The sequence below is a fragment of the Scyliorhinus torazame genome, chromosome 9, assembly GCF_047496885.1.
Source record: "Scyliorhinus torazame isolate Kashiwa2021f chromosome 9, sScyTor2.1, whole genome shotgun sequence".
Taxonomy (NCBI): domain Eukaryota; kingdom Metazoa; phylum Chordata; class Chondrichthyes; order Carcharhiniformes; family Scyliorhinidae; genus Scyliorhinus; species Scyliorhinus torazame.
In genome coordinates, this window is record NC_092715.1 from 253,984,984 (window position 1) to 253,998,633 (window position 13,650).

Here is a 13,650-nt window from a genome sequence, read left to right on the forward strand (position 1 = left end):
ACAAGCCAGCTCTCTTAGCCCACTGTGCTAAACCTTGGTAGGGTTACTGGGTTACGGAGAGAGGGTGGAGGCATGGGCTAAAGTGGGGTGCTCTTTCCAAGGGCTGGTGCAGACCCGATGGGCCAAGTGGCGTCCTTCTGCACTGTACGATTCGATAATTCATTCAACCCACCTTAATTCATCCATTTGGAGGTGACCTTTTACTACAAAGAAACAGAAACTGCTGGAAAACATTGTCCGGCAGCATCTGTGGCGAGAGAAATGGAGTTGACGTTTCGAATCAATGCGGTTCTTCTTCAGAACTTTCCTGGACGCCTCTCGTCAGCTGTCAGAGACACTTACCATCGAGCTGCAGGACTGCTCCCTTACCTCTGCCTTGGCAAACCTATCTGCATCAAATACCTCACAGCACACACGGTTACCAATCCTTTGGTGCACTGCCCATCTTTTGTGCAAAGGTCACTAACCCAAGCACACGGTGCATGGCAGGTCTTGTTCACAGCTTTACGAAACATAAACTCCCATGAGAAAATGCAAAAACATTTTTGTTGCAGTGTTTCACTTATCAATATCGTATGATTTTAACCAGAAAGGAAACACTCCTCGATACTCTAGGTAATGAATTAGCACCAATCGCCGATTTAAAAGGTCAGGGAAAACTTGAGGAACGTGGGCCGAAATGCAGGTTCACCAAAGGGGTCAGATGAAGGCGGAGAAATTTGCGAGCGTTTGTTAGAAGCTATGCCTAACTTGGCGAATTCGGAGCTGGACGGACCATCGCCATAGCTCATCAGCAACGACGTGGATTCAATGCAAAACCTTCAAATTTTTCAAGTGACATCAGCTGAGAGGGATTGGATTGGATTGGATTTGTTTATTGTCACGTGTACCGAGGTACAGTGAAAAGTATTTTTCTGCGAGCAGCTCAACAGATCATTAAATACATGGGAAGAAAGGGAATAAAAGAAAATACATAATTGGGCAACACAACATATACAATGTAACTACATAAGCACCGGCATCGGATGAAGCATACGGGGTGTAGTGTTAATGAGGTCAGTCCATATGAGGGTCATTTAGGAGTCTGGTAACAGCGGGGAAGAAGCTGTTTTTGAGTCTGTTCATGCGTGTTTTCAGACTTTTGTATCTCCTGCCCGATGGAAGAAGTTGGAAGAGTGAGTAAGCCGGGTGGGAGAGATCTTTGATTATGCTACCCACTTTCCCCAGGCAGTGGGAGGTGTAGATGGAGTCAGTGGATGGGAGGCAGGATCGTGTGATGGACTGGGCGGTGTACACGACTCTCTGAAGTTTCTTGCGGTCCTGGGCCGAGCAGTTGCCATACCAGGCTGTGATGCAGCCCGATAGGATGCTTTCTATGGTGCATCTGTAAAAGTTGGTAAGGGTTAATGTGGACATGCCGAATTTCCTTCGTTTCCTGAGGAAGTATAGGCGCATTTGTGCTTTCTTGGTGGTAGCGTTGACATGGGTGGACCAGGACAGATTTTTGGAGATGTGCACCCCTAGGAATTTGAAACTGCTAACCATCTTCACCCCCGTTGATGCTGACAGGGGTGTGTACAGTACTTTGCTTCCTGAAGTCAATGACCAGCTCTTTAGTTTTGCTGGCATTGAGGGAGAGATTGTTGTCGCTACACCACTCCACTAGGTTCTCTATCTCCCACCTGTATTCGGACTGGTCGTTATTCGAGATCCGGACCACTATGGTTGTATCGTCAGCAAACTTGTAGATGGAGTTGGAACCAAGTTTTGCCACGCAGTCGTGTGTGTACAGGGAGTAGAGTAGGGGGCTAAGTGCGCAGCCTTGTGGGGCCCCGGTGTTGAGGACTATTGTGGAGGAGGTGTTGTTGTTCATTCTTACTGATTGTGGTCTGTTGGTCAGAAAATCGAGGATCCAGTTGCAGAGTGGGGAGCCAAGTCCTAGGTTTTGGAGCTTTGATATGAGCTTTGCTGGGATTATGGTGTTGAAGGCAGAGCTGTAGTCAATAAATAGGAGTCTGATGTAGGAGTCCTTGTTTTCGAGATGCTCTAGGGATGAGTGTAGGGCCAGGGAAATGGCGTCTGATGTGGACCGGTTGCAGCGGTATGCGAATTGCAGTGGATCAAGGCGTTCTGGGAGTATGGAGGTGATGCGCTTCATGATCAACTTCTCAAAGCACTTCATTACGACTGAAGTCAGGGCCACTGGACGGTAGTCATTGAGGCACGTTGCCTGGTTCTTCTTTGGTACCGGTATGATGGTGGTCTTCTTGAAGCAGGTGGGGACCTCTGAGTGGAGTAGGGACAGGGTAAAGATGTCCGCGAATACCTCTGCCAGCTTGGTCCGCGCAGGCTCTGAGTGCACGACCAGGGATCCCGTCCGGGCCCGTCGCCTTCCGAGGGTGCACTTTCAGGAAGGCCAATCTGACTTCGGAAGCTGTGATGGTGGGTATGGGTGAATTATGGGCTGCTGGGGCACTCGCCAGCGGATTGTTGGTTACCTGCTCGAACCGGGCATAGAATGCATTGAGTTCATCGGGGAGGGGTGCGCTGCTGCGAGAGATACTGTTCGCCTTCGCTTTGTAGCCCGTTATGTTGTTTCGTCCTTGCCACAACTGCCGAGAGTCTGTCTGTGACTCAAGCTTGGTTTGATATTCTCTCTTGGCATCTCGGATGGCTTTGCGGAGGTCGTACCTGGATTTCTTGTAAAGGTCAGGATCGTCTGTCTTGAACGCCTCAGATCTGTCCTTCAGTAGGGAGTCAATCTCGCGACTGAGCCATGTCTCGCGGGGCAGAATACGGGGGACATAGTTCAAATGGCAGACTGAGTTGGACAAAGTGTGCAAGTGGACATAACAGCGAGAGATTCAACGTAATGCAGAACAGTGTAAAATGCTGCAGAAAAGGGAAGGAAAACAAATGAGGCAAGTTCTCCGGAGCCATGGTAAAATAGCTAAGGATGATGCTAAAATCTTAATCGACGGGTTCTAAATGTGTCCAACCTGACAGGACATGGAGCTAAGTTGGAAAAAAAAAAGCATACTTTAAATCTTTAAATTAAATTATGGGAGTAGAACAAGGGGTTACCAGCTTAGACGAGTAAATGGTCATAAAAGCAAAATACCGCAGATGCTGGAAGCTTGAAATTGAGACAGAAAATGCTGGAAAATCTCAGCAGGAGGCAGAGAATTAATTATTCAGGGGGTTGGGAAAGGCATTTTGCTCTGGGCAGTTAAATAGCAGGAGCGTGGCAACCGGTAGAAGGCAGCAAAGCAGAGGGAATAAGACCTGAAAAAATAAACACGGTTGAATAATCAAAACAGAAATCTAAACATACTTGGTAAAATAATTTAGTGAGGGGTTTCGGGAGCAGCAAGGAGTTAGTAAAGCAACGTAATACATACAATCGTAACTCGGTGGGTTAACTTGAAACCAAAGTTAGGCAGCTGGGTAAATCAAACAACGGAATTAAATAAACAAGTAAGCTGGTGAATATGTATTAAAGGAAGTGAATGCAGAACAGAGTGGGGAGGACAATGGGGAGTGCAGTTCCGCAGTCGGACATCGGGTGGAGCAGTGCAACTCCACTGTCTGCTGGCTATTATCCGTTTAAATTGTCATGAGAGAAGTGGTAGCAAATCCCCTCCACATCACGGAAGGACGGCCGTTTCCTTCCAGCAAACAGTCTGTTGTTTCTGTCTGGATGGGAAAGACAGTCAACAGTAGAGCTCGAACACAGGAACTTTTAAAACACACCTGAAGTGCTGCAACTTCACTACACTGGGCTGACTTGACAAGCAAATTGAGAGCAAGGTTCCAGCTATCTCTGGGGGGGCACATTCAAAGAGCAGTGGCCCCCACATTGACCACCACAACTCGGGGAATCCAAGGTTAGGCCAGTCGTCATTCTGGCTAATATTGGAAAATTGGAATCTGAACGTCGCAGTAAAACTCCTCAGCTGCAGAATTTCCCAGTCTGGGGCAATGGATTTTCCATCGCGGCTGGGGTCACCACCTGGTCCTGCCGAAAGGCAATGGACTTTTGGCTGGGTCGCCAAATCTCATACCTTAATAGGACATGAAAATCCCAGGGTATGTTTTCCCAACACATTGGACACTGCTGCATGAACTGCAAGGAGAATTAGGGATCAGAAACGTAAGGTAGTCATTAATGAATTGAATAAGAAATTCTGGCGAAACTTTATTACCCAGTGATTTGAGTGGAATTTGCTACCATAAGGAGCAGTAATCAGCAAAGATGAAATTTAAGGAGGAGCTGGGTAAACAGGAGAGAGAAAGAATAGAAAGCTTTACAGATGGAGTTAGAGGCAAGCTGTCACAGGATCCAAGCTGGTTGTTGAAGCCAAAACGCAGGCACAGAGCTTTTCTTTATTGAGTTTGCTGACTTGTTCTGTCTCTTAGCTCTCCTCCCACACAACCCAGTATTCCAGCCATCCCTTATTTCTAATGCTTCTATCCAGTTGTGGGAGAACATGTGCATATAAAGCAAATGAGATGGGCGGCACGGTGGCACAGTGGTTAGCACTGCTGCCTCCCGGGGCCAAGGACTCGGGTTGGGTCCCGGACCCGGGACACTGTCCGTATGGAGTTTGCGCATTCTCCCAGTGTCTGCACGAATCTCACCCCCACAAACCCAAGTGCAGGGTAGATAAATTGGCCACGCTAAATAGAAAAAAAAAATAATTGGGTACTCTAAATTTAAAATAATAAAAATAAAATGAAAGCAAATGAGATAGCCACCGCATTGACGGAAGCGACGCACAAATTTAAACTCCACCTGTTGCCGCAGTGGGATGTGCTCAAAGACGATTAATATCCATCGCCTGTTTCTCTTAACCTTGATAATGCAATTGACGAGTCAGTAACAAAGCTTAATAATGCAACTGACGTGACATTAACAAAAACGGAAGAGGCTCACTTGGAATATAACTGAATGGCCAGTGGTGCGGGGATGGGGGACAGGACCGTCTCAGGCAAGAGGCCAGAGCGGCTGGTTGGACAGCCAAATGATGAGGGCAAATGTTCGGCCAGGCAAAGTGGCAGCAACGGCACGCAGCAACACTTTCTCAGACCCTGCTGGAGGTTGCGAGAAGCTCATTCGCTTGATACAAGCTAAGTGGCTGCTGCTCTAGCATGGACGACGGCTGGCGAGGGGCAAAATAAAACTATTTGGGTGAGCCAAATTAACTCAAACCACAGAAAATAATTTAATTCAAGAAAATGAAGCCAGTTCAGCAGTAGCCTCGAATATTAGGCATGCAAAAGACAATATAAAAATTAGCTCCAAATTAATTCAGTAGGCCATTTGATAAAAGTAAATCAGAAGGCGTTTTCCTGTTGAACTGTTGACGAGAGTTGAGAAGTGAGGGGGGGGGCAGGGGGGAAAGAGAGATAGGGAGGACTGAGGTCAAGCGATTAAAATATGGACCAATTAGATGTTATCCAGTAGCGGCGGCACGTGGCACAGTGGTTAGCACTGGACACACGGCGCTGAGGGCCCAAATTCGAATCCCTGCCTTGGGTCACTGTCCGTGTGGAGTTTGCACATTAGCCCCATGTCTGCATAGGTTTCACCCCCACAACTTCAAAGATGTGCTGGTTAGGTGGATTGATCACGCTAAATTGCCCCTTAATTGGAAAAAAAATAATTGGGTACTCTAAATTTAAAAAAATTAATAAATAAAATAAGATCATATCCAGCAAGCCATAAAAGCCTTTGAGGTATACTAATGTGTTCATCTGTAATAGACACAACTGTATAATGGCAATGGCAGAATACTAGAATAGATATACATCTACTGTATAAACGGAATATACAGCCAAATAAATATTACACAAGAGTTGTGCTTTTCAGAGTAACAGGCTATTTAAAAAGGCTCATGTTGCAGATTTAACGCACTACAAAACCTGAATTCAAGTGAATAATGAATAAAACCTTACCCTATTCAGGTACATCAGGCATTTTTCTAAACACCAAAGGCAGCATATACACGCCTTCAGCATGCACTTTGCAACAGCATTTTCCTAGACACGAAAAAAAGCAATTAAAGATTCTTCTGCCAGTGCAACTATCGATGTCAAACATGAACGGTTATTCCAATATAACACTGAAGTTAAAAGTTTTAATGGTCCCACAAACAACTTTTTACCTTGCCTTTCAGCTGGTTGTGAACATACATGAGGATCAGTCGTGGGATCTTTACTAAAGTGATGATGAAGGAACCTTTGGCCACTGTTCCTAGATGGTATCTAATCAGTCGACATATAGAAGAAAGAATTGGAGTCGCTGGCATGTTTCTCTTGTCCCTGTGCAAATGGGAATAAAGGCGGTAATTGGAAATTGTCTGATCCTATGAAGAGGGCAAGCATTGCATCTCAAATACTCATATACTGTGGCATATATCCAGCCAAGACAGAATGTTCCTGGCATTTCCGAAAGCAGCATTCAAGACTTTAGATTTGACTGAAGCCACCTGCTGTCACAAAGTAATCCTTACATGAAACGTTACATATGTTTAAAGTTTAGGAGAACTCAGAATAACGTTGCTGATGGTATGCGGTGGAAGGGACTGATTTTGCATTGCTCAGAGTTTCTCCTCAAACATAGACTAACAAAGAACAAACAATGCATCTCTTTCTTTGGAAAGCCTGCCACCAAGTTTATGTGGAAGCAATCAAGATGTTGTCTGTAGATTTGCACCAATACCTCATACTAATCTATAATATTTATTCGTGCCACAAGTAAGCTTACATTAACAATGAAGTTACTGTGAAAATCTCCAAGTCACCACACTTTGGCGCCTGTTCGGGTACACTGAGGGACAACTTAGAATGTCCAATTCACCTGACAAACATTTGAATGAAATGAATGAAAATCGCTTATTGTCACAAGTAGGCTTCAAATGAAGTTACTGTGAAAAGTCCCTCGTCGCCACATTCCGGCGCCTGTTCGGGGAGGCTGGTACGGGAATTGAACTGTGCTGCTGGCCTGCCTTGGTCTGCTTTCAAAGCCAGCGATTTAGCCCTGTGCTAAACTAGCCCCAGTTTCCCATTTCTTTTGGGACTTGTGGGAGGAAACCGGAGCACCCAGAGGAAACCCACGCTGACATGGGGAGATGCGCAGACTCCGCACAGACAGTGACCCAAGCCGGGAATCAAACCCGGGTCCCTGGCGTGATGAAGCAACAGCGCTAACCACTGTGCTACCGTGCCAAGTATGCAGCCACAACAGTCAGAGTTTATAGCACAGAAAGAGGCCCTTCGGCACATCATATCTGGAGATACTCCCCAATTGGAGCTACTTAGCAATTGAAAATCCTCATATCGCTGGTAATAATATGATACAAGGCTAAATGGGAGGCTCTGTGGTAACTGCTTGTACAGTGTTACCAGTTAGCAAGCACATTCCAAATCACACGTTGAATACTAGCCAGGCAGTGATGCAGTTCCAGCAGGACCCTAAAACCACGGGATACATTAAACCTGGCCTTGCTGGGTAATCGATGTAGAGCTTAGGAGTGGGTATCCCAATGAGACATCAGTGCTGCAGGTAGGCAGATCTAGCCATTTTGATAGCATCATTTTAGAAAACACTAGCCATGAATTGCCAAGCAATTAAACTATAATCTCGCCCAGCCAACATTCATCCCTAAATCACAGCTAAAAAGAAAAGATTACCTGATTATCATATTGCTATTTGTGGGATTCTGCCCTGCGTAAATTGGCTGTTGTGTTTCCTACATAAAGGTGTTGATAGGAAAATAAAAGTATTTTTAAGGGATTGCATTGGTAAACATTAGAAATGAGGTGTAGTTTTAATAGGGTTTTATTTATTGCTGTGCCTGAATCCAATAATTAGATTTGTGCTGGACAAAGGTGTTTGTTTGTGTGGGAGTTGGTCACGTTCCAACTGTGTTTCTATTGTGCTTAGAGGGGGCTATGGTGTAAAGAATAAATACAAGGCATAAGCACACAAGGGTTGCTTAGCAAATGGGGCATTAAATTAGCTAGGTTGATTGCTGTTGGAGCTATGTAGTGAGAGAAGGCAGCTCTCACAGCTCTACTAGAAGCAGTTGGTTTAGAAGGCTAGAGAGAACATCTCTCTCGGCTTTGCTGCAACAAATGCCATACAATGGAAAAATGGTTCAGAGAACAAGAAGGCAGCTCTCACAGCTCTACTAGAAGCAGTTGGTTTAGAAGGCTAGAGGGAGCATCTCTCTCTGCTTTGCTAGAAGAAAAGCCACACCATGGAAAAATGGTTCCAAGAACAAGTGCAGATATATGAAGGGCAGCTAGTTAACAAAAATATAGAAATTAAGAGAAGTATCCCAGAAGTCTGGAGTTAAGTGAACAGAGACCAAGCTATTGTTCAGAAGAATTCAAGGAAGTGTATGCTTTTGGAGTTAGAGATAATTGCAGCAACCAGATGTAAAGTGGAACAACAGGATTCAAAGGTAAAACAGATGTCTGATTCAATTTTAATATGGTCTGGGATCGAGAGTTAAAACAATTGCAAGCAGTTTGCACAACAGTCAAGACAAAGAATCCTAGAGGTGTTGGTCTGAAATCCTGGACTGGATTCACTGGTTAAAGTAGAGTGGATGCTTTGTTTAAAAGTTTCATTTGGAAAACATGCTCTGGATTTCAAATGCAAACTACCAAGGGAAAGTATTATAATTATGAGAGAAGACAAAAGATGTTTTTGGGAGTGGAATCTGGAATCTCTCACGTGACAATCATCTGGGGGAATTCTGAAGAGACATCCACAAACATTCACTTGGGATTCAGAGTGGGAGAGTGTATTTTCCCACATTCATCTGGTATGTTTAAAAGGGACTTTGTATTATTGAGACCATTGTAGATGAGGCACAAGTCAGGAGTGTGATGGAATACTCCTCACTTGCCTGGATGAGGGAAGCTCCAACAACACTGAAGAAGCTCGACACCTTCCAGGACAAAGCAGCCTGCTTGATTGTTCCTACTTCCACAAACATTCAATCCCTCCACCACCGACCGACAGTGGCAGCCGTGTGTACCATCTACAAGATGCACTGCAGGAACTCGCCAAGGTTCCTTAGGCAGCACCTTCCAAGGCAGCACCTTCCAAACCCACTACCACTACCATCTAGAAGGACAATAGCAGCAGATACCTGGGAACTCCACCACCTGGATGTTCCCCTCCAAGTCACTCATCACCCTGACTTGGAAATATATCGCCGTTCCTTCGCTGTCGGAAAAATCCCAGTACTCCTTGCCTAACTGCACAGTGGGTGCATTTACCTCAGGGACTGCAGCGGTTCAAGAAGGCAACTCGAGGGGGCACGTGGCACATTGGTTAGCACTGGAACTACGGCGCTGGGGACCCGGGTTCGAATCCTGGCCCTGGGGCAGGGTTACTGTCCATGTGGAGATTACACATTCTCCCCGTGTCTGCGTGGTTTCACCCCCACAACCCAAAGGTGTGCAGGTTAGGTGGAATGGCCACGCTAAATTGCCCCTTAATTGGAAAAAAAATTATAATTGGGTACTCTAAATTTATTTTATAATAAAGAAAGCAACTCATCATCACTTGCCGAAGGGCAACTAGGGGTGGGCAATAAATGCTGGCTTAACCAGTGACGCCCACATCCCATAAATTAATTTTTTAAAAACAATTCTGTAAATCTGTGAGCATGCTTCAAATAGGCTGAAAGAGAAATTCTCGGTGCTGATTTGAATTTTTTATTTCTGTGAATTCTGGCAATTTGGGAATAAAAGGAAATGATGATAATTGATCAATGGAGCAATCAGCGTTTGTTCACCAAACTCAAATCGGCACTAAAGTGCTATAATTATCCAGGCCTAATTGTTGCGACTGCCGAAGAGAGCGCTAACCAAGGATGGGATTCTTCCGTACCCGGCGGGGAATCCTCCGCACCTTCAGGGGCTAGGCCCGCCCCGGAGTGGTTCGCGTCCCTCCGGCCGGCGGGATAGGGGCTTGGCGCCACGCCAATCGGCATGCGCAGAGGGATTCGCTTCCACACCGGGAATGGCGGAGGACCATGGCCTCAGGTGCAGAACAATAGAGTGCCCCCATGACACAGGCCCGCCCGCGGATTGGTGGGCCCTGACCGCGGGCCAGGCCACCGTGGGGGCACCTCCCAGGGCCAGATCCCACCCGCGAGCCCCCCAGGAACCCGCCTGCGCCGCCAGGTCCCGCCGGTAAGGGACCTACTCTAATTTACGCCGGCAGGACCGGCTACAGACGGGCGGGACTTTGGCCCATCGCGGGCTGGAGAATTCGGGCAGGCCGGGCGCCCATTGAGTCGCGCCGGACCCCGCCATTCTCCGAGGCGGGCGGCGCGACTCATGCCGGGCCGGTTTTTTGGGGGCGGGGGAATTGGGAGGACGGCGGGGGCGGGATTCACGCTGCCCCCACCCCCCCGGCGATTCTCCCACCTGGCGGGGGGGGGGGGTCGGAGAATCCCACCCCAAGTATATTTAATGAGAAAATAAAATACAGAAATTCAAATGTGGAAATAAAAGATCAATCTTAAAACTATGAAAAACAGACTGAGCAAACTTAAATGTTCGTTTTCCAAAAATGTTTTCATTCATTAATACCACTCTGGAACTTCACAAGCTAAATAACTATGCGGAAACTAACTTTGTATCAGCCAAACACCAGAAACTTGAATAACGTGTCACTGATCACATGAACCAGTCGTGCCAACTGCCTGTGAGCTGGCATTGGAGGTCGCACAACAAGACACGAGATAGCAAATATACATTCTACTTATTCTTAGGACGGGGTCTTTTGCAGGAAATCTAGAAAGAGGAAGATTTGTTGCCCTCTCTTTAAATGAATGATCCAAACTCTTCCCCTCGAAAGAGGAAAGTGCTTCTCATTTAGTCTTAATGAGCAAACGCTCCTGCAAAATCGGCAATGTGTGCTTCGCTTTTTCTGAATCAATATCACAATACGACCAGAAGGCGGCGCTATGAATGCAAGATCTCGTCACTGCTATGGTACCAATAATCAGTTTAGACAATCAAATTGATCCGGCTGAAATTACCATTTACGGGTCATTTATTTCAGAGCTGGCTTTGGGTCATGTATTTCAGAGCTAGAGTTGGGTCATGTGCTTGAATGGAGAGTCCATCAACAAAAGAATCCTGGTTACATTTGATGGCAAAGTAGTCACGTTAAGCGTCCTTTACACAGAAGCGCAATATTGGTTTTCTGGCAGTATCCCTGAAGTACAGGTGCTTGTTATTGGAATGTTTGGCGAGAGATTAGGATACACGAGATTGAAAGGCAATTATAAAGCGGCACAGAAAAATAAATTTGTCTGTGTCATTATTATTGTTTAATACTATATATCACAAGTTAGATAGCAAAACATTGCTCATCTGGGGGTACTAAGTATCCACAATGTCTAATCAATTCTTCTGTACCCATTAAATCAGGTCTGCAGCTGCAAACCCCCCCCCCCCCCCACCCCCCAAGACTGTTGAGTGATACACGGGGCTGGATTCTTCCGCCCTGCCCGCCGGAAGAACACCACGGCCGACCGAGAGGCAGACAACGGCCTCGGGCGGGATTCTCCAATCTAAGGGCGGACACGGCCAGGGAATCCCGCCCACAGTAAGGAACAAAGGATTTACTAAAATGACATCAGAATGGAGGGGTTGTCAAGATCTACAAGGATTATGTCAGAATAAGAAGTCAGAACTGTTACAACACCCGAGGGTAGTGCGTGGTCAATTCCAGCCCCGCTCGACCCAGAGTTGCAACACAATTCAAATTAACCATTAACTTTTCAAAATGAAAGTCTTTGGTGTTTGGCTGCCTAATAACTACAGTGACCAAATTTACATGTCTATTTCTTTAACCTACCCCATTCTCCACACACACACCGAGGAGAAAGACATAAATCACAAATGTATCCATTCATTTTGTCCTCATTATATAGAATTCCCCCCCACCCCCGCCAGATCCTACAGTAGTAACTAATCAACCCTTAAACCACAACATCATCACATTATCCCTTCCAGTGATGTGTACAATTTTAACATAAAGTATTTGCAAAAAACAGGGAGCGACCAACATTGAAGTCCATGACAGTGCGTGAACCAATCTCCCAAACGCTACTTGGCGTTCTGTGGACCACACCATTTTTGCCTGTTTCCACAACATATCCAATGTACACTGGATTACTGCCTCCATCCGAGCGAGTCTCTGTGGGTTCAGTTGAGGTGGATGTTGCTTTACTGGTGTGGGGTTTCCTATGCCTGCATCATGATTAGTTAATGTAATGCGACGTGGTGTGACCCTACAAATCTGCTCATATTTTTTCAGTACTTTTATTGGGTCGTGGAAATCATAATAAAGGCAAATTCCTTGAGGTTCGATTTAAGGAAATTTATTTACACAAATATATTTGCGGACAGTGTTCTAGCTGCAAAGCCATTGCACTGCGCTCTGAGATTCGATTGAAGACAGCATGTTTTTATAATCTGAAGTAAACAGGCATGTTTCTATTAAATAGACCTTGGAAAGTACGTACGATGAAATACGAAGTACGTATGTTCTTGGCCTTGGCTAAAACAACTCGACTACACGTTTTGTTATCTTTCGGAGGACAATGTGTTTACATAATATAAGGCCAAGGCCAGAATATTTCAGCATTTTCGCTAAAAAGCAGTGTTAACTATAGTCAAGCATTTCCCAGCATGCTTCTAAATTGGCAACTCATTAATTTCCCTTCCACATATTGGATCTTATCGCTGTTCTTCTAAATAGGAAAACTTGGTCTCTAATTGTTCTTGGATGTCTGTATTTGTTAGTCGTACCACAGGAAGGTCACTCTGGGAACTATCGAGCTCTTCTCCTACCTCACACTTCCCATCGCTGTCCTCTTCCACTACTTCTACCACCTGACACACTGGTTCCTTCCTTTGCTTTCCTCTTCCCTACGGTGATATTCCTTCAACATATTTATGTGGCACAATCGATCCTTCTTTCTACCGTCTGGAGTACCTATTAGGTAAGTCACCTTACTCATCATCCTAACTAACTACCCTATAGGTGCCGCTGAATGCAGCTTTCAGAGGTTCGCCCTGCAAAGGCAACAACACAAGTGCCTCATCTCCAGCTCGGGAATGTTCTGGACCTGGCATGTTAGTCTGCCCCCATTTTCATTCCTGCTCCGGAAACCTTGAAATGCTCTCAGGCTACCTGACAAGTTCCTGTGCTTTTTTCCAGAAACTTGGACACGGATTCCAACATTGAGGATCCATTCTGGTGTTTTAGAAACTTCTCTTTCATCAATCGTCATGGACCCTTTATTTCACGGCTATAAACCAATTCAAATGGGCTAAACCCGGTAGATGTGTTCGCAGAATCTCTGGTGGCAAATAGTAAAAAATCCAATCCCTTGTTCCAATCCCTTGGATGTGCATGGCAACAGGCACTAATCATGACTTTTTGAGAGTCTGATAATCTCTCTCCAAAGCCCTTGGTTTGTGGATCATAGGCGGTTGATTTTAATTGTTTGATATCTTAAACTATAAATTACTTCCTGGAAAACTTTGGACAAAAGTTAGAACCCTGGTCAGACTGTACTTCTATGGTCGGCCATAGTGCATGAA

General features: G+C 45.6%; 1 protein-coding gene across 2 annotated transcripts in view; it reads right to left on the reverse strand.

The window, feature by feature from the left end:
* Positions 1 to 13,650, reverse strand: part of LOC140429819 (choline transporter-like protein 1) — a 100,984-nt gene that overhangs the window by 18,760 nt on the left and 68,574 nt on the right. For both annotated transcript variants that reach the window (XM_072517271.1, XM_072517272.1), the window contains exons 11-12: positions 6,168 to 6,324; positions 5,959 to 6,042 (exon numbers count right to left, since the gene is read on the reverse strand). In XM_072517271.1, coding sequence (XP_072373372.1) covers positions 5,959 to 6,042; positions 6,168 to 6,324 — 241 coding nt within the window. The remainder of the gene's footprint in view (positions 1 to 5,958; positions 6,043 to 6,167; positions 6,325 to 13,650) is intronic.